This window comes from Chiloscyllium plagiosum, chromosome 4 (assembly GCF_004010195.1).
Source record: "Chiloscyllium plagiosum isolate BGI_BamShark_2017 chromosome 4, ASM401019v2, whole genome shotgun sequence".
NCBI classification, from domain to species: domain Eukaryota; kingdom Metazoa; phylum Chordata; class Chondrichthyes; order Orectolobiformes; family Hemiscylliidae; genus Chiloscyllium; species Chiloscyllium plagiosum.
The window spans coordinates 98,287,212-98,315,169 of record NC_057713.1 but is presented as its reverse complement, the minus strand read 5'-3'; the positions used below and the strand labels follow the sequence as shown (position 1 = coordinate 98,315,169).

Sequence of the window (27,958 nt, the reverse complement as noted above, 5' to 3'; positions counted from 1 at the left end):
TCCCCACTCCCACCCTCCTCTAGCTTATCTCTCCATGCTTCAGGCTCTCTGCCTTTATTCCTGATGAAGGGCTTTTGCCCGAAACGTCGATTTTGCCTGTCCTCGGATGCTGCCTGAATTGCTGTGCTCTTCCAGCACCACTAATCCAGAATCTGGTTTCCAGCATCTGCAGTCATTGTTTTTACCTATCGGATCAACTTGCCCTACCAGCTTTAAGGATTTGCAAATAACTTCACAAATGTCTTCTTGCTCCCTCTCTTGCCTTCCCATGCTCTCTCCTATCCTTAATCAATGTCTCTCTCTCTTCCCCTTCAATCAACACACACACACACACACACACACTCTCTCTCCCCCTCTCTGGTTTTGCTCTCACTTCTTAGTGTGCAAGGGACAATTTCAAAGTTTGCAGAAAACACAAATGTGGTAGAGTTGGAAACTATGAAAAGGACAGTGTAGAACTCCTAAAAGATATTGCAGGTTTGGGTGGATAAGTACAGATGAAGTTCAATATAGACAAGCATGAGATGATTCACTTTGGTACAAAGAAAATAGAGAGCCAGTATATAATAAAGGATTATTCTAAGGTTATCTAGGAGCAGAGAGACCGGAGTGTAATAGGTACATAAGTCATTAAAGGTGGCAGGGCAGATAGACAGAGCTATTAACAAAGCATACAGTAGGACCCATTAACAGGATACACAAGCAAGAAGGTTATGATGAACATATATTGGACAGTGACATCAGCTACAGTGATGAATCCAGTTCTGGATTCCACACTGTTGGAAGGATGTGAATGCAAAAGTGGTTTATGAGAATAATGCCAGGGACAAGAAACTTCAGTTATGAAGAAAGACTGGAGAGATGGGCTGTTTTCTTGGACAGAAAAAGGTAAGAGGAGATCTGATAGGTTTTCAAAATCACAAAGTTCCCATTATGTCTTTCTTCTTCAGTGCAAATCTCCAAGATCCATGGCTGGCAGAGACTTCTGGAACTGGAAGCAGCCATGCAACTTAAAGGAAATAATGATCTTAAAAGGATTGAGAACTAGTTTTAAAATGCTTTGCAAAAGAAGCAAATTAAAGATGAGAAAAACATTTTTTTCACACAATGAATAGTTAAAGTCTGGAACACACTGCCTGGAAGTGAAATGGAAACTAGTCCAACTCAGGCATTCAAGAAGTCATTGGATAATTAACGGAATGGAAACAATGCATAGAGTTATGGTGGAAAAAGCAAGAGATTCACACAAAGTGAAAATGCAGAGAGCCAATGCAGGCAAAATGGGCCTAATGGTTCCTTTTACACTGTAACCATTCTGTGATTCCCTCACACATGCTCCACAGCTCAGGACCACCATGCCATGTGAATCAAGTTCTTTGGGAGAACAGAGAGTCTCATCTTCTCCTGATGCACTTACTGCCTTATCCTGGCACATGCCCATCAAGCACCCTGCCCTTATCCTCTTCCCCCATACTCCCATATACTTGCTTCCACTACATGACCTCAGGATCAGTACACAGCTAACTGTTCTTCCAATCAGAGATCATTAGAGATTCTTCTGAGTTTGCTGCTGCTAAGAGAGAAATGGCCTTTGATGGGAACATCACCTCTTTGCAGAATCTTCTAAGTGTACGTATCTGTAAGCTGAATACCAGAAATGGCCACTTGAAAAATCATTTGAGGGATAAAGCTGATCTACTGGATTAACTGCAACACCTGATGAAGCTTACTTTAACAGTGTGTTCCTCCCCCATTACCTCCATCATCAGGAACAAGATTAGCAACATGTGGAAGCAACATGACTTCCCGTTCATCTCCAAGGCACAAGAATTTTGATTTGGACAAATATTGTCTAATCCTTTATTGATGTCAATATTCTCTAATTGTATTTCTGCCAGTAATCCTGCAGTATCATCACCATAAGAGCATACACCAATATATGAACATACACAGAATATCTGGAGATGGAAAAACAATTAATCAATCATTGGGGTCAGGAATGAAGCCTACAAGACCAGCACTTCAATCACACAATATATATCTGGACGTATCAGTTGAGAAACTTGATCTAATTGGAGTTGTCCTTACCTACTAACTTGCTGAAATTTCAAAACAGCAGTGAGGGAAGGAGACTTTACAACCTAGGAGTAACAGGACTTCTCATAAAGTTGCTTCAGAAAGTAATACTCAGACCTTTCAATTGCGGAAATAGTTTATTATAATTAAGGTTCAGATCAACATACATTACACCATGCATGACCAAATTTGGTAAAGATTTAGGAGCTGCCTTTCGCCTCAAAAACCTTGTGTATATTTACATACACATGCTTGAGGTGCAACACCAAATTTAAATAACTGAAAACATAGATTCATATCACAAATTAATCTGGAAACTTGAAATAACCAAGTTATTGTGGATTATTTTTTAGTTTCTTGAAATATATTTTAAGTGTAAGACACCAGTCTTTCCAGCTCCAGGTGGCAGATTATGGGCAAAGCAACAACAAGATGTTTAAAGTGCTGATGTCAGCTTTTCTGGCAGTCTGAACCTTGGAATGGTTGGGAACACTGGAACAAGAATTAGGATAATGGGAGGGTGAATGTAAGTGTGAGCCTACACTTTAAGAGATGCTATTGAAAGTGTATAGCAATGTAATTCACAAAGGGACACTAGAAATGTACAATATAGAAAAGGTGGCCAATTGGGCTTGTGTGTATGGCAGCTCTTTAACTGAGCAACCCAAAACTAATACTGTTATACTGTTTATTTTCCCTTAGTGCTGTCTCACTCTTGGTTTCAAATATTTATCCAAATTTCTCTGAATAGATTGTAAAAAGGATATCAAGTCAACAACATCACGACGACTTGAACTCCCGTTTAGTTTCTCAGGTTTCCTGAAGCTGCAGATCCCTCTCAAAAAATGAAAACATATCAGGAACTTTACATGGTCCAAAAATACACCACGGAAAGGCAAATTTGTGTAGATTAAGATTAAGATTAAAGACACTTTTGTTCATATACAGTTGTAGTAGTCAAAATTTCAAATTGTGCAAGATACTGAATAATGAATGAAGAAGCTCCAAATACTAGCTATATATAAAAAACCCCAGAGTGAACTCTCTGAAAAAATAGGCATACGTTCTTGCACCATTGCAACTGTGCTAACATTCAGATGAACTGTATATTATTGTACAGTAACCAGGCTACTGCAAGGCACATAATACCGGACAGACATTATTGAAATCTTTTTTACTACAGAGGAACCTTGATTATCTGAATATCAATTATTCAAATTTTGGATTATGCGAAGAAGATCTCAAAATCGCGATAGAAACATTACATCAAAGAGGTGTTATAGAGTCATAGAGATGTACAGTATCGAAACAGACCCTTCGGTCCAACCTGTCCACACTGACCAGATATCCCAAGTTGAAACTTTATTGCTGGAACAGCACAGCAGGTCAGGCAGCATCCAGGGAACAGGAGATTCGACGTTTCGGGCACAGGCCCTTCTTCAGGGCATTCCTGAAGAAGGGCCTGTGCCCGAAACGTCGAATCTCCTGTTCCCTGGATGCTGCCTGACCTGCTGTGCTGTTCCAGCAATAAAGTTTCAACTTTGATCTCCAGCATCTGCAGACCTCACTTTCTCCTCGAAGATATCCCAACCCAATCTAGTTCCACCTGCTAGCATCCGGCCCATATCCCTCCAAACCCTTCCTATTCATATACCCATCCAATTGCCTCTTAAATGTTGCAATTGTACCAGCCTCCAACACATCCTCTGGCAGTTCATTCCATACCACCCTCTGCACGAAAAGGTTGCCCCTTAGGTGTCTTTTATATCTTTCCCCTCCCACCCTAAACCTATGCCGCCTAGTTCTGGACTCCCCAATGTCAGGGAAAAGACTTTGTCTATTTATCTGAACTATGCCCCTCGCATTTATCTGAATTAAACTCCATCTGCCACTTCTCAGCCCATTGGCCCATCTGGTCCAGATCCTGTTGTAATCTGAGGTAACCTTCTTCGCTGTCCACTACAGCTTCAATTTTGGTGTCATCTGCAAACTTACTAACTGTACTTCTTATGCTCGCATCGAAATCATTTGTGTAAATGACAAAAAGTAGAGGACCCAGCACCGATCCTTGTGGCACTCCACTGGTCACAGGCCTCCAGTCTGATAAACAACCCTTCACCACCATCCTCTGTCTTCTACCTTTGAGCCAGTTCTGTATCCAAATGGCTAGTCCTCCCTTTATTCCATGAGATCTAACTTTGCTAATCAGTCTCCCATGGGGAACCTTGTCGAACGCCTTAATGAAGTCCATATGTATCACATTTACTGCTCTGCTCTCATCAATCTTCTTTGTTATTTCTTTCAAAAACTGAATCAAGTTTGTGAGACATGAATTCCCACGCACAAAGCCATGTTGACTATCCCGAATCAGTTCTTGCCTTTCCAAATACAACACTGATCGTGTCTTTTGTTTACAATGATTAGAAATGAACCCGGCTTACTGAAATGCTGCCGAGAACAGTCCTGGATGTCAATGGGAGCCCAGGCACCATCTCCAAATGACTGACCGCCCGCCCTCTTCCCCCGAAACTTTCCCTAAACTTCTACACAGGGGTATACCCTAAAACCCCCTGCCTTGTCCAGTACAGTGTGTGTGCATGTGTGTGTGCGCGCACGCGCTGTTTTGAAACTCACGCCTCAAAGGTAGCAGCAGTCTTGCTGTTGGTGTCCAGTTCGGCTGCATTGGGGTGGGGGAGTGGGGGCTTGCATGTGGTGTATTGCTGCCTTGTCTCCTGAATGGGAAGCAGACTTAGCAAGTGCTCGCTGTGTCAATCCCATTAAACTGATTGGGGTGGGAAATACACACAAGTGTGTGTCTGCTTAGTAACAAACCCTGACACGGAGAGAGAGAACAAGGCAGGCAGAGCGAGGAAAAAGGAAATTTCAGAAAACTCCGAGCCCCATAGGAGAGGCACTGAATCAATTAACTGAATAATCAATGATCCAAAACGAAATAGTGCCTGCCCATTTCGCTCAGATAATCAAAGTTCCTCTGTACAAAACAGTCCAAAGTTTCTCTGAGAAAGAAGACAAATAATTAATGAACCAATGGTTCAAATTCAGGAGTACTGACCCTTTTGTTTCTGAAGAAATTTGCAGCCTGAGGTAGTTGAAATATCTGTTGCTGACTTTAAATCTTCGCATGTAGATTTCAGTAAAATCAAGCTAGCCAGGTGAAATAACTGTACACTGTTCAATGAACAATTGTTTCAGATTTTAACCTTCAAAAAAAAAAGGATTTCACAACAGTTCACAAAATACCAACTCCTGCAGTCCATTCCTGCCAGACCCCACTAGCACCCTGTGCCTTCCTGAATTGACTTTAATGTCTTATCCTAGTGTTCGAATTCGTCTATCATTTCATCTCAATCTGGGCGATCTCCTCCAAACCCTACATTCTGGATTAGAGTGGTGCTGCAAAGGCACAGCAGTTCAGACAGCATCCAAGATTTTACCTCCAAACCCTACATGCACTATAGTGTTTCCTCTCCAAATCTTCCAAACCCTACACGCACAATAGTGTTTCCTCTCCAAATCTTCCAAATTGGAAGACACTTTACCCTGTCTCATGGGACATTTGAAACAATCTATCACAATCTTACAAAACCTTTTTGTAAACTGTGAGGAAATAAACAGAGAATCCTTCATCTTTTTGGCTTTCTCTTCATAACTGCAGAGTTATCACTGAATTTCTTCCACTGCCTGATCCTACACCCTTCCCAAAATTAGGTACAGCGGTAAGCGAAAACTTTGTATACATTTATTATCTTTGTATGCTAGGTGACACTGTGCTGAAATGTTTGAGGTAGAAATAATTTGAAATGAATTAAAATGATCAGATGTAAATCACATTGGCTCAAAGGTTTGATGGCAGCTTTCCGTTGGAATTGTGCACTGAGTCGCTGGTGAGGGAAGACAGAAATCAAAGCAATGCTTCAAATACAGACTTCAACTTCATCACAGAAAAAGGAATCCTAATGAGGAAACAGAGACTAATTACTCCTGTGTCATAGAATGGGCCACTCGCAACTAATTAAACTGAACAGCAGCTCAGTGACAAATCAACATGATTGGGTTGAATTGTTTTGCCACAAACCAATGACCAAAAATGAAGGGACAAGAGGCATGGTTATTAAATTTTGCTGATAATATAAAAAGGAAGGTTGGAAAGTAAGTTGTGAAGAGGTCATGGGATGGCAGAATTTTCCATGCCTTCCTGGAGCTTTTACAAGGATAAGTGGGGAACTTAACTGAGCAGGAAACAAAAATTCAGTTACCTCACAGTTAAAGTTTTGCTCTTATCTTGAATTATAAAAAATTGGAACTGCAGAGGGTCCTTTTGCCCTTCAAGCATGCTCCATTCAATAGGATCATGGTTGATCTGACATTCCTCTCGTCCACTTTCCTGCAATTTTTTCCATCTCAGTTGATTGCCCGATTGATCAAGAATCTATCTATCTCAGTCTTAAATATACTCAAGGTTCTGCCCTCACAGCTCTCTGTAGCAAGGAGATCCAAAGATTCTCAACCCTCAGAAGAAATTCCTTTCATCCCAGACTTAAAATTGGCACCCCTTTATTCTAACACAGTGCCCTCTGATTCTACACTCTTCCTCAAGGGGAAACATCTCAGCATTTATCCTGTCAAGCCCCTTAAGAATCTTTATATGCTTTAATTAGATCACCACTCATTCTTCTGAACTCCAGTCAGTAGAACCTTAAGACGTTTAGCTTTTGCTCATAAGACAATCCCTCCATATCAAAGATCATCCTGGTGAACTTTCTCTGAACTGATATCAAAGATCTTTAAGTAAGGGGACCAAAATTGCTCACGGTACCCCATTCACCAACCTTTATAGCCCCTTAGGTAATTTACCAATCTCTTTCTGTAAGCTCTTTGTATCCCTCTCACAACCTACCTTTCTACTTAGTTTCACATCATCTGAAAATCTGGCAACAGTACATTCACTTCTTTCTCAGTCTTCTTCAGGCAGGTCAGCCTTCCTGAACTCCATGGGCGGAAACAGATTTTAAATTTATTAGCAGGTCATGAATACTCAGTAACACCTCAGCCTACTGGAATTATGTACAAGATGCAATCTTGTTAGCTACAAATGGGAAACTTGTTTACAATCCGACAAAAGAAGGCAAGCACTTGCCAGGGTAAATCTTTTCCTCAAAGAAAAAGTACACATTTCTTCAGTTAGTTAGCTCTTTCATAACCAAACCATGGCTTTTGGCAGATGTTTAGTGTTTGTAATGAAGGCTCCCCAATGTAAATCAGCTCATGAAAAGTTTAAGCTATCAGTGTTTAGGTTTGTTGTTGAATGCTTTGGGGCGAAACTGAGCAAACATGGCAGCGCAAAGGAGGCAGCAACATTGGCTGACACACACCAGCAAATTGGACTGGGGCAGGCAAGTGGGGCTGAAAGGCCATTTCTGTGGCTGTGTCCTAGACCTATGCAAGCCTTTGGTGAAAAACTATCAGATGTGCATCAAAAGAGATGAATGGTCACTGAGCTGATGGTGTGTTAGTTCACTTCCAGAGTGCTGTGTGTTCTTTTATGATTTAGGTGTGAACCCTGGGAGATGTGAAGAGACTATGGTGCCAGAGGTGCTACATAGGCAGCTACGAGGAAATGACAATACATCGATTCTACAAGAGGCATCTGGTAGAAATGCTTGGCATCCAGCCTCCTGTGTGACAGTCCTCGAAAGCACAACCTTAGAATTCTAACTCTCCATCGTAGAAGCTTGAAGATTGAGCAGACAGAGGCAACCTGGTGGAGGGCAGTTATCATTCATTTGTGGGGCTTTGGAACCAGGTTCTAAGCTGCCTGCTGCTTCTGACCTTCACAGTTACCTCTATTTATATGAATATGATTTAGAACTCATCACGGAGACATGGTTAGAGGATGGTCATGACTGGGAGTTAAATATCCAGGGATATCAGACTATTCGGAGGACAGGCAGGAAGGTAAGGGAGGTGGTGTAGCTCTGATATTCAAGGGCGACATCAGGACGATGCTGAGAGATGATTCTATGGAGAATAAGGTTGAATCTATTTGGGTGGAAAATAGAAATTCTAAGAATCACTGACAGGCGTATTCTATAGGCCACCAAATAATAACATCACTTTGGGGCGGGCAGTAAACAAAGAAATAACTAATGCCTGTAAAAATGGTATGGCAATTATCATGGCGGATTTTAATCTACATGTCAATTGATCAAACCAACTCGGTCAGGGTAGCCTTGAGGAGGGTTCGTTGAGTGTATCCACGATAGATTTCTTAAACAGTATAAAATGGAACTGACTCAGCAAGCCATCCTAGATCTGGTCCTGTGCAGTGAGACAGGAATAATTAATAACCTCATAGTTAGTGATCCTCTTGGAAGGAGCGATCACAGTATGGCTGAATTTAGAATACAGATGGAGAGTCTGAAGATAAAATCCAAAATCAGTGTCCTGTGCTTAAACAAGGGAGACTACAATAGAATGAGGGAGGACTTGGCTAAAGTAGACTGGAAACAAAGCTTTAATTGTGGGACTGTTGACGAGCAGTGAAGGACTTTGAAAAATTGCTTTGAAAGTGTTCAGCACAAGTATATTCCAGTGAAAAGGAAGGGGTAATCTGCCATGGGTGTCAAAGGAAATAAAGGAGGCTACCAAATTGAAAGAGAAGGCATACAAAGTGGCCAAAAACAGCACAAAACTAGAAGACTGGGAAAACTTTAAAGGTCCACAGAGAGCCACAAAAAGAGCTATAAGGAAAAGTAAGGTAGAACATGAGAAAAAAAACTAGCACAGACTATAAAAATAGATAGCAAACGTTTCTATCAATATATAAAATAAAAAAGACTTGCTAAAGTAAACATTGGCCCTTTAGAGGATGAAAAGGGGTATTTAGTTATGGAATATGATGAAATGGAGTATTTAGTTATGGAATATGATTAAATGGCCAAGGCACTGAACAGGTATTTTGCATCAGTCTTCACAGTGGAGGACACTAATAACATGTGAGTAATTGACAAAGAGACGAAGGTAGGTGAGGACCTGGAAACAAATCATTATCATGACAAAGGTAGTGTTGGGCAAGCTAATGGAGCTAAGGATAGACAAGTCTCCTGACCCTGATGGAATCCATCCCAGGGTATTCAAAAAGAGGGTGGTAGAAATGGCAAGTGCACTAATGGTAATTTTCCAAAATTGGCTAGACTCTGGGGTAGTCGCAGCAGACTGAAAAATAGCAAATGTGACATTACTGCTTAAAAAGGGAGGTAGACAAAAGATGGGGAATTATAGACTGGTTAGCTTAACCTCTGTAGTGGGGAAGATGCTAGAGTCTATTATCAAGGAAGAACAGCAAGGCATCTAGATAGAAATTGTCCAGTTGGGAAGACGCAGCATGCTTAACAAATCTTTTGGAATTCTATAAAAACATTATAAGCAAGGTGGACAACGGGGACCCAGTGGATGTGGTGTACCTAGATTTCCTAAAGGCGGTCGACAAGGTGCTGCACAAGAGGCTGCTGCATAAGATAAAGATGCATGGCATTACAGGTAAAGTATTAGCATGGATAGAGGATTGGTTGACTAACAGGAAGCAAAGAGTGGGGATAAATGAGTGCTATTCTAGTTGGCAATCGGTGAATAGTGGTATGCCTCAGGGATCAGTGTTGCGACCACAATTATTCACAATTTATACAGATGATTTGGAGTTGGGAACCACATGTAGTATGTCAAATGACACTCAGATGGGTGGCAGAGCAAAGTGTGCGCAGGACTGTGAAAATTTGCTGAGAAATATAGATACTTTGAGTCAGAGGGCAAAGGTCTGGCAAATGGAATACAATGTTAATAAATGTGAAGTCATCCATTTTGGTAGGAGTAACAGTAAAAAGGATTATTACATGAATGGTAAAAAGTTGCAGCATGCTGCTATGCAGAGTGACCTGGATGTCCTTGTACATAAAACCACAGATGGTTGGTCTGCAGGTACAACAGGTAATTCGGAAAGCAAATGGAATTTTGTCCTTCATTGCTAAAGGGATTGAACTTAAAAGGAGGGAGTTTATGTTACAGCTGTACAGGATGCTGGTGAGGCCACACCTGGATTAATGCGTGTAGTTTTGGTCTCCTTTCTTGAAAAAGGATGTACTGGGACTTAAGGGGATGCAGAGGAGGTTCACTGGATTGATTCTGGAGTTGAAGGGGTTGGCTTATGAGGAGAGATGGAGTAGACTGGGATTATATTCATTGGAATTCAGAAGAATGAGGGGGAATCTTATAGAAACATGTAAAATTATGAAGGGAATAGATAAGATAGAAGTAGAGATGATGTTTCCACTGGCAGGTGAAACTAGGACAAGAGGGCATAGCCTCAAGATTAGAGGGAGCAGATTTAGGACTAAATTGAGAAGGAACTTCTTAACCCAGAGGGTTGATAATTTATGGAATTCCCTGCCCAGTGAAGTAGTTGATGCTACTTCATTAAGTGTTTTAAAGATAAGATAGATTTTTTTTGAACATCAAAGGAATTAAGTGATATGGCGAGAGCGTGGGTAAGTGGAGCTGAGGCCATGAAAAGATCAGCCATGATCTTATCGAATGGTGGAGCAGGCTTGAAGGGCCAGATGGCCTACTCCTGCTCCTAGTTCTTATTTAGGCAGCCTGTGTCAGTTGGGATGGCCTCTTGTTGCCACCAACTGGGAAAAGAGCTTCTTTCTCCCATGGCCATACTTTGATTGGTAGAGGCGTTACCAAGGAGAATATAGCATTAATACCCAGGGTGCTCATCTTTGCAGACAAAAAGTGCATGCATATCCACTATGCCTATTTCAACTCAACAAAACAGGTGAAAGCAATTTGCTGTTTCAGTTCTCAGGGCAATGCCCTGACTCAGAATCAAGCTACCTAGTTTAACAAACAAATTCTGGCACATGATTGGGTGCACTCTTCATGGTAATGCCTCTACCAGAATTTGCTGGTCAGCCAACCAACCAATCAATCAGCATGTTGTTCTCACGCAGTATCAATGGTATTCTTTATAACTATGAGAAAGTGAGGACTGTAGATGCTGGAGGTCAGAGTCGAGAGTGTAGTGTTGGAAAAGTACAGCAGGTCAGGTACCATCAGAGCAGGAGAATCGACATTTCAGGCATAAGCCCCTCATCAGGAATGAGGCTTGTGGGCCGGGGGGGGGTCGGTGATGAGAGATAAATAGGAGGGGGTGGAAATGTGATAGGTAGATAAAGATACAGGAGACAAGGTGATACATCGAAGAGGAGAGTGGAGCGGATAGATGGGAAAGGTGACAGACAGGTCAGGAGGGCGGTGCCGGGTTGGAGGCTTATGCACAAGATGTAAGGCTTCAGGAAAGTATATCATCTTTCATCAATATACAATAAACAAAAGTCTTGTACCTCTACAACAGTGCTCAGTTGGGTCCTAATTTAGCATTCCCATTTTATCACATGCCTAAACCATTGAACACCAAAACTATCATAATTGTTCATGACGGAAATTTATTTTTCCCTTCACAGATTTAAAAGATCTTAATTTGAGTTAGAAGAAAATGAGCTGGTTTCTTTTAATAATGATAATATCCTGGTTGTTCTAAGTCCACTGAAACAGAACATGGTTATATTTGGTCCATGCTTCATTTTCTGTGGGGTGTACAATAGAATTAAGATGCCCTGTTACACAACCTTCAGGAATGAAACTGCTATGTAATATAATCATGCAGTATGATTGGTGCACGCTACCAATGAAAAGATGTCCATCTGTAAATTAGTGTTTATAATAATTGTGCCTATAGTCCAGAAAATACAGACAAAAATATTTTTTCATTTTTTTTCTCTGGAGATCAGTATTTCTAGTTGAACATATCTTCTCGCAAAACTAACAAAACATCTAGTAACGTACTGGAAAGAAAGTCCAAGAACCTAAGTTCACATTTAAATAAACAAAGTTTAACGCTCTTTTTATAGCACACTCAGGTTGCTTATGGGACGCAAGGATATTTTTCTGAACACTCAAAGTTACGGACACAAGTTATGATTTGACTTGCCATATATTATTGGGTAGTGTCAGATGGGAAGAACTTCTTCAGTAAGAATGTGTGTGCTCGGGGCAAAAACTAACATTTCTCACAACAAAGTTTCAGTAGCTTCATGCACATTTAACATTAGGGATAAATGAATGCAGGATTCGCTTAATATTTATGCAGAGCTCAACAGGCAAGACAGCACGAACACCTAATCTTCAAAGGCAAAAACTGCTTCATGAAGCATTAAAGCTTCAAGGTCTGAAATACCACCTATTAATTCAACTTAAAAATATACTTTAGCAAAAAGCCAATTCACAGGAAGTTTTTTTTCTAAAATACCAGTTTTACCATGCCAGGTGCTGATGGATGAAAGTCTCCTGGCTATGCACAACACTCAATTCATGTCATTTACTCTTGTCAGTTATGGTGAGGTTCAAAACATTAATCACGCTCATGCTGCAGGCTTGGTAGGAAGCGTTATTGAGGAGAAAGCAGCTCCTAAAATGATATGCCTAATGTTTGTTAAAAAATTGCAAAAATGGCTCAGCGTTATAAAACAATGTGCTCACTATTACTGACACAACTGCCCATAATATCATCATCCTTTGCCTTCTGTTTGCTAGTAAGACTGACCCATTGTGTAAATTATTGAGTTCTGGGGAAGAAAAAGGCATTTGAAGGAATACGGTAAAGATGTAGAAGGATAATAAAAAAAGATATACTTGTTAAACCAAAGGCTTCAAAACCTCTTTTCCCACATTTAAAAAACAGGAGTAGGCATCGTCCTGATCCAATTTCCTACTGGTCATCAATAAGTTCATCAAGTTTGTGTTATCTCATATCCTTTCAATCCTTTATCACTCTAAAATCTGTTGCTTTCAGCCTAGGATATACTTGATATCTAAGCATCTACAGCACGCTGGAGTCGAGAATGCCAAACATTCAGAACCCGAACTTCAATCCTAAATAGATGACATCCTTTTCCTGAGACCGTGTCTCTTTGTTCTGAAATAAAGGCAAAACTCTGCAGATGTTGGAAATCTGAAACAAACTGAGAATGTTTGAGAAACTCAGTCAGTCTGGCAGCACCTATGGAACGTGAAACTGAATTAATGTTTCAAATCCTGTGTGGCTCTTCTTTGGAACATATGAGATCTTGAAGAGTCTTTACAAAGTAGGTGTGGAGAAGATGGGTCTCATTTTATCAGAGAATGTTGAACTCAGAGGCGGTGTGGGGGGGGGGGGGGTCACTGTTTACAAAAATGGGTCGCCCATTTAAAATAGTGATAAGGTGAAAGATTTCATGAGAACAGGAGAAAATGGACCTGTTCTGGTGAAAGAAAAGCCAATGGGTCACAAACAAGATAGGGGATGAGTAGGTTGCAATCAAAATGGAGGACAGAGGTTATCTCTTGAAGTTACTGAACTCAATGTTGAGTCCTGAAAGCTGTCATGTGCTTCAGCAGAAAATGAGGTACTGTTCCTCTAGCTTCAATGCAGCATAGCTGCTGGCTCAAGTTGGAAATGTTAGCATTTCCTTCTCATTTTTACATCTATCTTTTACACCTATTTTACATCTTCATCGCTCCATTATTACCATTAGCACTGCTTTTGCCCTTTGTTCTGCGTTCACTCACCATTGGTTCCAATCGCTCCTCCTGCCCCTTATCAACACCCACAAATATCCAAGACCCTTTAAATTCTGAAGAAATGTCATACTAGATTCCAAATGTTAACACGGTTTCTCTCTCCACACATGCTGCCAGATCTGCTGAGATTCTTCTGCATTTTCTGTTTTTATTTCAGATTTTCAGCATGTACAATATTATGCTTTTACTCATATGCTCATATCTTTTTATGTATAAACATCACACTGCATCAACTGACAAAGAGACAGAGCACTGCGAATTACCAAACCCTGAAGGGAATTGAATCTACATTGCTGGCATCATTCTACCACATACAAGCTATTTAATTACCTGTGTTAACTGACATCCACCATTAATCAAACAATCCAAGCCATTATTAATCCTCTGTGCTCTTCTCTGATTCTGGTGTTACAATCCCCATGGATAAGCATGCTATAATGTTCTTGACCCTCTCAACTTTCTTCAAAGGGCACCTGAGGGTCCAGCCATTACATCCTTAAGAGCAGTAATCTCCACATTCCCCAATTATTCTACCCAGCTATCTATCATGGAAAGATATTGCCAACCGTCCAGTCTCACTAATTGTATTAATCGCAGCCTCCATAGATGCTGCTGGCAGCTGAACACTCACCAACTCTCCTAATTTCCCATTAGAACATGTGCTCACATGTTGATAAGGTCCTTGTCAGTTGAAATGAACAACTGACATCAGACCTTTGAGTGATACGTGGCTTATAGGTTTCAATGCCTTACAATTAATCCTCATTCTCAGAGCACATTATTCATCAACTGAACAGTGCATCTTTAAACAGCTCCATCCCAATGCTTCTTTAAAATCATTATTCTCCACTACCCTGGCCAGCCACACTAGCGATTTCTCACAAAGATATCCTCCCTCTTTAAGTCCATTCGTATTAAAATCTGGACTTCAACTCCCCTTGCCCTCTCTACATTAAAGATGTCACTGTTTTCCCAAAATCCTGCCCATTACATAAACACACTTTTAGCTGTATCCATATAGTTTTGAAAACCAGAATACTGTGGATTCTGCAAACCTGAAATAAAAATAAGGAATACTGGAAATAACTCAGCATATTAGTTGCAAAGTGTGCCGTGCGAGAAACAGTTAACATTTCAGATTTGTGACCGTTTAGCAGAAATACCCATCAGTCTCATTGTCTCACATGGATCTCAACTCACATGATCTTGGCTACTGATAAGGCCATTTCCAATACTTCTTCTTATACCTCATCGCACACATCTCCCAACCTCTTCCATCTGTACCAGCCCTGAAACAAATTTTACCCTAACGCACACACAAATGCACTTCCAAGTTGCCAACCGCTTAGTTTTGGCCCTGACACTTTCTGACAGCAGTCATTTAGAAACAAACAGCTTTTCTGCTGAAAAATTCAAAGTAATCTATGTTCAACAACTTAAAACATTATCGGATTAAGGGCAGTGAGTTTCTGCAACCATCCTAATTGAAGGTTTTGTTGCCAAGACCTCAAGCCCTGGAATTTGGTGCCTAAATTTTTCTACATGTCTTTCCCACTTTAAGATACTCTTTAAATAAGCTTTTGGTCACATGTAATAATACTTCCTTATTTGGCTCATTATCAAATGCTTATCATAGCACTCCCATGGGATACCTCGAAATATTTAACTATGTTATAGATATTGCAAAAATGCAAGTTGTTATTATGTGTTACTTCTTGTTTGAAGGATTTCTATTTAAAAAAAACCCTATAAGTCAGAAAATGGGGAGCGTAGACTATAGACAAGAGTATTCCTTATTCTCTGTTTGCCATAGGCATAGTGAAGCTGCCACCAAGAAAGCAAGTGGATAATTCTTTCTCAGACTGCCAATGCCTTTGGCACTCATTTGTAATACAGTACTGAAATGTATTGTGGCCCATTCAAAATTTATCTTTAGCTGACAACTCAATGTCAGTTAATGCAAAAAAATCAGTGCTGTTTGGGAAAAAATGCAACCAAAGAGAGATTATTCATTAAAAACAGTATTTTTAAAATGGAAATACATAACTTTTAAAGATAACTTAATGTATGAAAAGTTTTGAAAATACTTAACAGCTCACAAAACAAACATCACTACAATGCGCCGAATGGACATTTACCAGGATGGTAAAAGTGAAAATTACTTTTGTTATGTTCTATAAATGTTGCTGCAAGATGTTTGTAAATTGAGAATGTCATTACGCACGTCAATTTACCTAAAATCTGGTGTATAGTTTTTTAAATTCTACCCCGATTGACAACTGTATAAAGTAACAATATGCACAAATTCAATATTCATAATTAGCAACTTCAATACTTAAATTAGCTTCAGTGCAGCAAGGTTTACCACGGGCTCTCTAGCCAAGAAACCACCTCAGATATAATTCTGCACTTCTGAAAAACAGAGTGGGATGCGCCTGCAATTTTGGCAAAGGAATTATAGAGTAATTCTAATGCGTATGTTCAAGGTTGTGTAAACATAGGTTTCTGACACATGGAAACATGAATTTGTCCACTTCGTTAAGAGTGATGTTATTGAGAAAGTTTTCTCTGGATTGTTAAGTTTTCACAATTAATAGTGTCTACCATACTTTTCTAAAAGAAGCCAGAGAAACTGGACTAATAATCCCTCCTGGTCATGTCAAGTGGATGTCTCTGCAAATCACGGCTTATCAGATGACAGCTGCAGTGCTGGATTTCATAGAGAGACACGTTTGAAAAATAACGCAACCGTCAAAAACCTGTTCTGGAAACACAGAATCTTTGTTTAAACTGAAACAAAATTCTTTGCAGTTATGTTTTACCACATCAATCATATTGAATGACATAGTTGAGAGATTTTAATGAATGGAGCCCCACAGACCTTCAGTCTAAGTAATTGTGACCATGTGTTGACAAATCTAGGTTCTCTAGATTAGACTCAAATATGCATGAGACTTGAGAGCTAATCAGATTACTGACACCACAGTGTTCTCCTAATACTGGGTGCAAACTGAGCTGGTTCTTTCATAAAACAAAATATTAGGACAGCTTATATTGAGAGGGTTGTACAGAATGGTATCCATTTACCACCAACAGATGTCTTTAGAAGCACATTTGCACTATCTACTGACAGCACATCAGCATTGCTTAAACATTCTTTTACTTAATTAAAGAAAAAATACATAACTTTGGGCAACCCGAGACTTGATACTTGTAACATATTTGACCTGTTGAGGTCATACATTAATTCTAAAGTTTGAATAAGTTCATGTACATCACCAACATGGTTTTAACCATTTATTTTCATATTAACACTCAACATCAACATATTTGTTTAAAAAGACTTAAAGTTTTTTAATTGCTTAATTCTGCTACTTGATGTTCTACGTATGTCTTGACAAAATGTTTAGGCACTTTTGATTGTTAGATCTGGCATTTAGGTAAATATTACATGCTGTCATGAATAATCGTCATCAACCATTCATCGCTCTTATGCTATCTCACAGGGCTTCTGTGGGAGTGTACACTGCAGTGTACATAGCCAATTGATACAGTCCCTCCTATAGAGGATCTACAATCTGTGTGAACAGGGCAAGGAACTGTCTTTCCCTGATCAATCAGATTGAAGAATCATTATTGAGCAGAACAAAATCAGAACCACAATGTGCAAGTTTGAACATATGATTTAATATCAAATCATGTCCAGAAAGTAGACAGGCAAATAAAGATGGGATAGAGAGAAAAAGATGACAGAAGCAAAAGTGAATAAAAATGTTTTTAAAAAAATCTCCAAGAATTATTAAAACCTGAAAGAATGAGACTCCACGCGTATACAGGAGTTAGTTTTTAAGAGGTTGTTCAAACATAACTAAAACTTGCCATAACATTTAAATTTTAGTTACTGCTGCCTCACAGCGCCAGAGACCCGGGTTCAATTCCCGCCTCAGGCGACTGACTGTGTGGAGTTTGCACGTTCTCCCAGTGTCTGCGTGGGTTTCCTCCGGGTGCTCCGGTTTCCTCCCACAGTCCAAAGATGTGCAGATCAGGTGTATTGGCCATGCTAAATTGCCCGTAGTGTTAGGTAAGGGGTAGATGTAGGAGTATGGGTGGGTTGCGCTTCGGCGGGACGGTGTGGACTTGTTGGGCCGAAGGGCCTGTTTCCACACTGTAAATAATCTAATCTAATCTAAAAAAAAGGATATGAAAGAGAACTATCAGGTGTGTTTCATGCATTTCAACACTGAGTCTATTGATGAGATAAGCATAGCCAAGTTTTTGCGGTTTAATCAACTTAGACAACGTCTTTGTTGATGCTGGACATTGCTTCCTCACTTAGACTTGAATTACAACAAGCACAAGTAGCACCAACATCATTCTTTTGCAACAAATTTCAGCCATTAGTCTTCAAATAACTTGCTGAATATATTCTTAACAAAACAAAATGCAGACCTGGTGCATGTTTTACATCAACCTCATGACAACAGGGGTGAAGCTTGGAGAATGCCTGTACCACATACTTTTTCAAACTTGCTTTTGAGCTTATCAATTCAGGCTTCTCAACTGAAATATTGAAACCAGCTGGAATTCCACTGGGAAACATTTCAAAAATATAACACACCTTCTTGTGACCAGGTATCCTTTAGTTAGGTTAAACTATGCTTTCATCATTAAACTTAAAAAGATTTACATTTCTACAGCACCTTTCACAAACTCCTCCTGCACTCGATAGCCAATGAGCAACATTTTTGAAATGCATTCACTATGGTAATGCGAGAAACATGGCAACTGATATATGCACAGCAATCTCCCACAACAGCAAAGTGATAATAACCAAGGGAATCTATGATGTTGAGTGAAGGATAAAGACTGGCCATCGCACCTGGAAAAAAATCCATTCTCTTCTTGAAAATGGTACCAGAGAATCATAAGACAGCAGATAAGGCCTTGCTTTAATGTCTCATCTTAAACCAGGGCACCCTGACATTATTCTGACACTCCAGAGTGTTATTATGGAGTTTTGAAATCTTGGAAAGGGACTTGAACTCATAACCCCCTCATAACCTGAGAGGTGAGCATGCTACCCAATGAGCCATGGTTGATAGTAAAAAGTTTGAAACTTGAAATATGCATAAAGCCTATGTGTAATGAATGCCTCTAAGGGAATTAAAATTTTACAGTCTAACTGAGAAGGCAAGTTTCCTTTGAATGTTCAGACCGAGTGAGGAGGATACAGCATAACGATGAACAGATATCACCTGCAAAAGGAGTGCAACCATGGTTTACACTCAGGGGGAATGGATCTGGATGGGACACTCATTGGAGGGTCAGTGTGGACTTGTTGGGCCAAAGGGCCTGTTTCCACACTGTAGGGATTCTATACATAATTCTATATATAAAGGCAATTGTATATGCTGGATTTCTGAAACAAACACAGAAAATGTTGGAGATATTCAGCAGGCCTGACAGCATCTGTGGAGAGAGAAACAAAACTAGTCTTTGAATCCAGCACGACTCTTCCTCCAAAATGAAGAACTCAATGTTAACTCTGTTTCTCCCTCCATGGAGGCTGCTAGTTCTCGGAGTTTCTTCAGCATTTCCTGTTTGAAACAATGCCACTTATCTGTATATACAGTATGAATAAATATATAGTGAAACTATGAGTAACAGGAGTTAGCCATCTCAAACTGCTCAATTTGCAATGTTAGTTTTGTTTAAAATTGGGTGTTAGTAATAGCGGAGATGGGGAGTTCCGAATAAAAATTCCCAACTGTGGAAAATAACAGGATGGGGTATTATGTTCATGAAGCGAGCTGAAATGTTAAAGATGCCTGTCGATATGTTTACTTATCATGTGGCTTGTCCAACAACAATAATTTGCTGGAAAAACCTCACAAATCTCCAAAAGCACCCATTTCTAGTTGTCATTTTGGCCTCTACTCGAATGCAATGAAATGTATCACCATGCAATGCTGTCATGTACAACTATGTTAGCGTGCTGTTTATTGGCCAAGGGTGTGCAGCATGAGGGATTTTCAAAGGGGACTGGAAGTATAACAACAGTTGTTGTCTAGTAATAGAGACTGAAAAGAAGAATGAGCTGACGGAGTTTTTCATTTTGCATTCACCAGCACCAACAAAAGAATGCCAGACTCCAAACTATCAAAGAGAAAAAGAGGCTTTAGGGAAAGAACTCCAGAAATTAGCAACAAAAGACATGGCTACCAATGGTCACTATTTAAAATAGGGAGTGCCTAAGAGATCAGAATTAGAGGAATTTGGGATTTTTAGACATTTACAGGTTGGAGGAAGTTACAAAGTTTGGGAGAACAAGACCCAGAAGGAAGTTTAAAACTCATGTGATAAGGGTATAAGGCATTTTTATTGCAGCAAACTTCCAAGTGGAATCATGCTACCATCTAGTGGCAACAGTTAAATATTACACTTAGTTTTTCACATGATTTCATTTACTGCAGGCCTGGAGTGATCACAGCTTACAAAACAAATAAACTTATTTCTAAAGCATAGCTCTTTATCAACTTTATCTCAACTGAAGAGAGTTTTTGGAAATTAATCCCAGGTTTGAATTTGACCTCATATCACATTTCATGGAGCAGGGGTAATTACTAAATCAGCTGCACTAGATTTTCCCCCAGATTATTTAAGAATTATCGCAGTGCTGCATTTTTGTGTAAAGATTTAATAAATTTACAGCAGGTTTGTGGGGAAAATTGACAAAATGCTTTCATTGTGGCTCATTCAGTGAAGCAATGAACCAAATATCAGCCCTTATTTGGAAATGTTGACCAGCTCCATTAAAGAGTCTCAATATACTGAGGGAGAGTATTTCTCCAAATCTGAGCGTTACCCAAAGAGATTAGCAGGTTTTGTTGCTCTGGATCAGCACTACCTGGATCATTGGCAGTGCAAAATTCCAATTACCCTCGCTGTCAATCAAATCTCAGGTCTTAAATGTAAGATTCCATTCAGGAAGGCTGCAAAGATTTTGTGTACTTACTCAGTGCATGGTAGATAGGCTTATGTTTCCCCTGTAGCCTGACTGAACACATTGTCGCAATCTTTCCAGGTGGCTGCATCTTGGCATCAATCAAATACCAAATTTTTGAAAAGGAAGCCCATTGCTGGAACACAAAGAAAGGAGGAGGTTTCAAGCAGGTAAGATATAATTCACATCATAACAAAATTATTGACCATAATAATGGATGAGATGTTAAACCTGATGAGGTCTCAGCTGAAAGTTGTATCTAGTTCTGGGAACTTTAGGAAAGATATCAAGGCCTTGAAGATTTACTAGAATGCTGTTGGGGATGAGGAACTTCAGTTAAGTTGAGAGACTGAAGTAGCTAGCTTTCATCCGAGAGTGGTGAAGGCTACAAAAATTGGTGGCGTTATTGATGGTTAGGAGAATGAGCTCAGGCTGCTGTCTGATATTGACAAGTTGCCAAATGAGGCAGAGCAATGGCAAATGCCATACTCTCACAAAATGTAAGAAACATCTGGATGAATACTTAAAATGCGGGCAGAGTAGGTTGTGGACTAAGTGCAGGTAAATGTGATTGGTGAGATTTGGTGTTTGATGGTCAGCACAGACACGGTGGGTTAAATGGCCTGTTTTTATGACTTTCTCTAAGGTTACAGGGATTGGAGGATTCAATACAAAAGTTTTGATAGGAGAGATAAGGAAGATGCAGTTCAATGTCAGCGATGTGAGTAATATACAGGTATTTAAGGTGAGTGACAAAAGAACCACAGGGAAAATATTAATAATTTCTACAAAATCATTATGCTCTGGAACACGCTGCCTAAAAGAAAGGCTTGCTTTTCTACACTACATACCACAACCTCAGGATATATCTTTGCAGCTAATACTTGCAGTTTAATCACTTTTTTAATTGAGGAATCACTATGCACATAGCAAGATTCCACACAGCATGATCAAGACTAGATAACCTGTATGCTTTGTGTTGGTTGGGATATAAATATTGCCTATGACTTGGGGGAGAACTCTCCTGGTCTTCTTTGGAAGATTTGGCCGTGGTATCTTTTATATCCACCTGCACAGACAAACAGGGCTTTGGGGTTTACCATCTCATCCAGAAGTCTGCACATCCAACACTGGAGGATCAAGCTGGAGTATTGACTCGAGTCCACTCCAGAGACTTGAGCACACTCTGCTGACCCGGAGACGAGAGTTTACACAGTGAGCCACGACTCTCACGTATATAATGGAATCAAATGCAGTGGGAACTTTCAAAAGGAATTAGATATACACATGTAAAGGAAAATAAAAATCAGGGCTAGGTAGAAGATCAGGGAATGGCACTAAATGAATAGCTTTTTCTAAGGATCAGCAATATGGGTTAACTGGCCATCTTCTGTCCTATACCATTTCATAGTTAAATAATGCCACCAATCTCTAGTGCAAATTATGAGTGAAGTACTAACTGAGACAAGCAGTATTGCAGTGAACTAGGAGTACTGCTGCCTGTTGAGAGCTGACTACATTCAGTTGTGGCCATCATCAAACGGTCTACAAAAAGATATCTCCATTGCCATAAAGAAAGTAAATAAAACCTACAATTTGCACAAATAAAAGAAATAACAGCGACAACATACTGGAACAACTATCAAAAGTCACAAAGGATACAATTTTAACCCAAACTGAGACCAAATGACAAGGTTATTCATTAATTAAATCTTTATGGGCTTTAATAATTTATTTGCTTTATAGTTTAACATAACTTGCCTTGCAGTGTTTTAGCATATCAAATATATTTCTCTGGTGCAAATCAATCTGAACCTGTTCGAATGGCAAATTGGTGATCATCAAAGTTTTGAAGCTAGTTACATGGCAGAATCAATGATTGAATCATTTGAGGCTAAGTGCATCAGAAAGCCTGTGCATACGTTTTACAAGTGCTGGACCACAGCTCAGCAAGCACACATTGGTGTCAGAGTGCAAAGGTAAGGCTGTAGTATGTGTTCATCTTCAGCCAGAAGTGCCAAATGGATTATCCACCTTGGCCTCCTCCTGGGGTCACCAACATCACGGATGCCAGTTTTCAATCAATTTGAAATTTTGATTCATCCTATGTAATACTGAGAAATGGCTGGATGCATCAGATACTGCAAAAGCTATGGGCCCTGACAACAGTCTGGCAATAGTATTGAAGGCAAGTGCTCCTGAACTAATGGAGTCCCAAAATTAAGCTCTTCCAAAAACCTCAACACTGACATTGACCCAACAATATGGAAAATTGCTCAGGTATGCCCTATGCATTACTTGCTGGACAAATCTAACCTAGGCATTGTACTCTTGATCATCAGTAAAGTGGTGGAAGGTGTCACTGATAGTCTGATCAAGTGGTAAAGCTCACTGACACTCAGTTTGGGATTTGCCCAGGCCACTCAGTTCCTGACTGCATTTATAGCCTTGATCCAAACATAGACAAGACAGCTGAGCTACAGAGAAGAGGTGGGAGGTGATGTCAAGGCCACATTTGATTAAGTATTGTATTAAGGAGTTCTAGCAAAAACAGAGTCAATGGGAATCAGAGAGAACACTGACTGCTGCTTAGAGTCACACATAGCTTAAGGGAAGATGGCTGTTGACCTATCAGGTCCATGATAACACTGGAGGAGTTCCTCAGCGTACTGTCCTAGGCCAATCATCTTTAGGTGCTTCATCAATGACCTTCCCTCCATCATAGCGTAAGGAGTGCAGATGTTTGTTAATAAACGTACAGTGTTCAGCACCATTCACCACTCCTCAGATGCTGAAGCAGACCATGCTCAAATGCAGCAAGAATTCAGGCTTTGGCTGATAACTGGCAAGGAATATTATGCCATAAAAAGGCCAGATCATTACCACTTCCAACGAGAATCTAACCATCACTTATTGAAATTCAAGCAGATTGCAAACATATGAATATGCAAACTAAGAGCAGGAATGGACTATTTAACCCCTTGGGTCTACCCAATCATTCAATAAGATCATTGTTGATGTTTTTGGATTTCGAATTCCACATTTCCATTTATACCCAGTAAGCATTGATTCTCTTGACTGCAATAATCTACTGAAAACTCCACAGATCTGGCAGCATCTGAGGAGAGAGAAACAGAGTTAACGTATCAACTTCTCTATGACTCAAGCATCAGTGTATCTAATTCTGTATAAAAAAAATTAATGATTGTATCACCACTGCCAGTACTAAAATCACCATTCCTAAATCCACCATTATCAACATCTTAGGATTACTATTTACCAGAATTTGTAGCCACATAAATACTGTGACAACGAGAGCAAGTCAGAGGCTAGAAATTCTGCGATGATTAACTCACCTATCTCCCCAATGCCTGCGCACGATCTACAAGGCACAAGTCGGGAGTGTAATGGAATACTTTCTACTTGCCTGGATGAGTGCAGTTCCAACCAAACTCAAAAGCAGGACACTGACCAGGGCAAAGTAGTCACCCAGCTGGAACCTCATCCACCATATTCAAGATTCACTTGCTTCACCACCAATGCACAGTAGCTGCAGGGCTTACCATCTATAAGGTGCACTGTAGGAACTCACCAAAGCTCCTCCAACAGTATCTTTCAAGTCTGTGCCCTCGATCATCCAAGAAGGACAAGGACAGCCGATACATGGAAAACCACTACCTATCCTTCCAAGCCACAAGCCACCCAGACTTGGAACTATATCCTTGTTCTTTCACCTTCTATGAGGAAAAGTCCTGGAATTCCTGTCCTAACCGTATTGTGTGTGTCCCAAAACCCAACACTGCCAACAGTTTAAGAAGGCAGCTCACCATGACCTCCTTCAGGGCAATAAGGGATGGGAAATCAATGTCACCCTAGTTAGTGATGCCAGCATCATACGAACAAATGCAAAAAAAAATTACTGGACAACCAGGCCAATTATCTAAGCAGATAAATATACTAGATCAGTGTTAACTTCAAATTCTTCATAGCTGTACAACAAACATGATCAAGTAGCCAGTTACATCTAATTCTGGTTAAAGGACTGTATATAATTTCTTTCCCTGCCAAAGTGCTCTAAAAAACAGGATAAATGTATTTGAATGCTATGTAGGAGTAACCCTACCGATTTCAAAATTTCTGCAGTGCTTCCACGATCAGCCTTCTCCTTATTTATTCTACATTATTCTTTCCAGCAAGTTGCCATTGTTTTAATTTGAAAATGTAAGAACATTACCTTGGTGGATCACACAATGAATGGTTAAGTTTGAAATTCTGAAACAGAACCCACCCCTCGTGAAAGAACCTGCTGAGGCAGAACCTCCCAGCACTGAAATTCTTTCCACAAGTCTCTCTACTTCTCTCACCTTCTTTAAAGCACTGCTAAAAACATCTCTCTTTGATGAAGACTTTATCTGAAGCTCAAATAGAAATGAAAGCTCTTGTTATTCTTTTTGCTAAGAGGAGTTCCAGCCTGATTCAGACTCTTATATGACTGATTCATGTCAGAATTCCATCACTGTGAGAAAATACAATATTAACAGGAATGAAATACCCGAAAAATTAAATTGTAATTTCTTTAGTATTTCATTCCTGTTGAGAAAATACCAATGCCAGATCTATTAAGTTTCATTTATTATATCAATTGATTATTGATTTTTTAAAAAAATTAATTCATGGGATGTGAATGTATTACCTATCCCTAGTTGCCTTCAAAGAGATAGTGAGCTGCCTTCTTGAATTCCTGCAGTCCAACAGTGATGTTGAGGGTTGGGGGGGAAAGAGAAATGTTCCAGGATATTGACCCGTTAACACTGAAGCACCCAATAATCACTGCCCTTGTCCTTCTAGATGGAAGTGGTCTTGGCTATGGAATGTGCTGTCTAAAGCGCCTGGGTGAGTTATTGCAGTTCATCTTGTAGACACACTACTACTTCTACTACTGGTGGGAATCGATGCTTGGAATACAGTGCCAATCATGTGAGCTGCTTTGTCCAAGATGATATCAAGTCTCTGGAGTACTGTTGGAGCTGCAGTCATCCAGTCAACTGTAGAGTATTCCATCACATTCCTGCTTGTAGATGGTGGACAGGTTTTGGGGGAAATCAGGTGGTGAGTTACTCACTGCAGTATTCCTAGCCTCTGACTTGCTCTTGTAGTGACCGTATTTACATGGCTAGTCCAGCTGTTTCTAGTCAATGACATCCCCCAGCATGGTGATTGTGGGGGATTCAGTGATATTAACACCAATGGATGTCAAGGGGCAATGTTAGATTCTCTCTTTTTGGAGATGGTCATTATCTGGTAGTTGTATAGCACAAACTTTATTTGCTACCCGTCACCCCAAGTCTGAATATTATGCAATCATCAACACAAATCCCCACTTCTGACCTTATGATGGTGGGAAGGTTATTGATGAACTGCTGAAAATGGTTGGGCTCAGGCTACTATCCTGAGGAACTCAGGGCTCTTCTGGTGCAGTTGACTGTCTCTACACTGAGCCAGGAGGCCTGCGTTCACGTTCTACCTGTTCTAGACATGTGCAATAATATCTCTACGCAGATTGTTCGAAACATCTACCCTAAGAAACTCTTTCAGAGATGCTGTAACAATGTCACCCATTTTGGTGCATCTCATCATTTTAATATAAAGATACCTTTACGCTTTGCCGTTGGGCAGCACGGTGGTTAGCACTGCTGCCTCACAGAGCCAGAGACCCAGGTTCAATTCCCACCTCAGGCGACGGACTGTGTGGAGTTTGCACATTCTCCCAGTGTCCGTGGGTTTCCTCCGGTTTCCTCCCACAGTCCAAAAACGTGCAGGTTAAGTGAATTGGCTATGCTAAATTGTCCGTAGTCTTAGGGGCAGGGGTAAATGTAGGGGAATGGGTCTGGGTGGGTTGAGGGTCGGTGTGGACTTGTTGGGCCGAAGGGCCTGTTTCCACACGAAGTAATCTAATCTAAAAAAAATACATTTGCTGTCCATACCTTTCTTCAACTAAGAAAACATTTACTTGACACTATCCAATTTGTCTGAAGAAAAAAAATCAGCGTCTAAAGTTGAATCAACAGTAATTCAAACTCAAGCACATCACTTGTTTATAACCATCCTTTCAGATGGGAACAGTGGTATTAGCTTGTTTTGAGATAGGGAGGGGGTGTTGGACAGAGTGAAGATTGAGCATTTTGTGAATGAATTTGTTTGAGAATGATATCCTTGATGACAGAACATTCAAACCCTTGGCTATTTATGACCGATTGATTCATTGTCTAACTTGGCACATAATAGGATTTGGGAGAGCAAGCATTCCACTTGGAGAAGTAATGATGAACATAGCTCTGAAAGCTAGAAGTGCATGGATGATTAATTTCCAGCAGTACTGGGATTAGTAACCTTGAAATCAGGCTTTCCTTTCAACTTAAGAATAATGAGTAATATCACTGAAGGCAAAGTATCAGTCATTGGGCAATTGGCAATTCTCATCTTTGCATCTGTTCACAGTTCTCTTGGTAATAACAAATATCTCAGTATGAGCAATTCGTGCCAAAACTATATTCCCCCTCCCCAGGAGACTGGGTCTTTGCAGAGTTTAGATCGGAGTATTGCTGGAAAAGCACAGGTCAGGCAGCATCCGAGGAGCAGAAAAATTGACGTTTTGGGCAAAAGCCGTTCATCACGAATAGAAGCAGGAAGCCTCCAGGTGGAGGTGAGGAGAACTTCTTCAAGATAGGCATCTCCTCCTCTCTCCACAAAAATTTCAGTTAGTCTCTCTCTCACTGCAACCCCAGGTCATCCCCTCTGTCCTGAAGCTACTCTTTGCTACCTTCTTCCCAGGCCCCGGCCCCGGCCCCTCCATTTATCGCTCCACCCTGGAGGCTTCCTGTCTCTATTCCTGATGAAGGGCTTTTGCCAGAAACGTCTATGCTCGGACGCTGCCTGACCTGCTGTGCTTTTCCAGCACCACTCTGATCTAAACTCTGGTTTCCAGCATCTGCAATCCTCATTTTTGGCTGGGTCTTTCTGGAACCGATTCCAAAAGTGAACTGTTTATCTCTTCACAGATGCTGCATACATCCTACGATCCCAGAAACAGACCACTTTCTCGGAATCACGCTGCTGTTTGTGGGATCTTGCCGTGCTCACACTGAGGGCTGCGCTTTCCCACGTTTCAACAGCGAATACCCT

The 27,958-nt window shown here is 40.4% G+C and overlaps 1 protein-coding gene across 3 annotated transcripts in view; it reads right to left on the bottom strand.

The window, feature by feature from the left end:
* mrpl13 (mitochondrial ribosomal protein L13) overlaps positions 1 to 24,428 on the bottom strand; it is a 95,865-nt gene extending 71,437 nt beyond the window's left edge. The window contains exons 1-2 of one of the 3 annotated variants that reach the window (XM_043688685.1): positions 24,369 to 24,428; positions 20,789 to 20,912 (exon numbers count right to left, since the gene is read on the bottom strand). In XM_043688685.1, coding sequence (XP_043544620.1) covers positions 20,789 to 20,912; positions 24,369 to 24,413 — 169 coding nt within the window. In that variant the 5' untranslated portion in view covers positions 24,414 to 24,428. Of the gene's footprint in view, positions 1 to 20,788; positions 20,913 to 21,876; positions 21,916 to 22,537; positions 22,655 to 24,368 lie in introns of those variants that run through there. The other 2 variants (XM_043688684.1, XM_043688686.1) reach the window with 2 other exon arrangements.
* Positions 24,429 to 27,958: the final 3,530 nt, after the last annotated feature.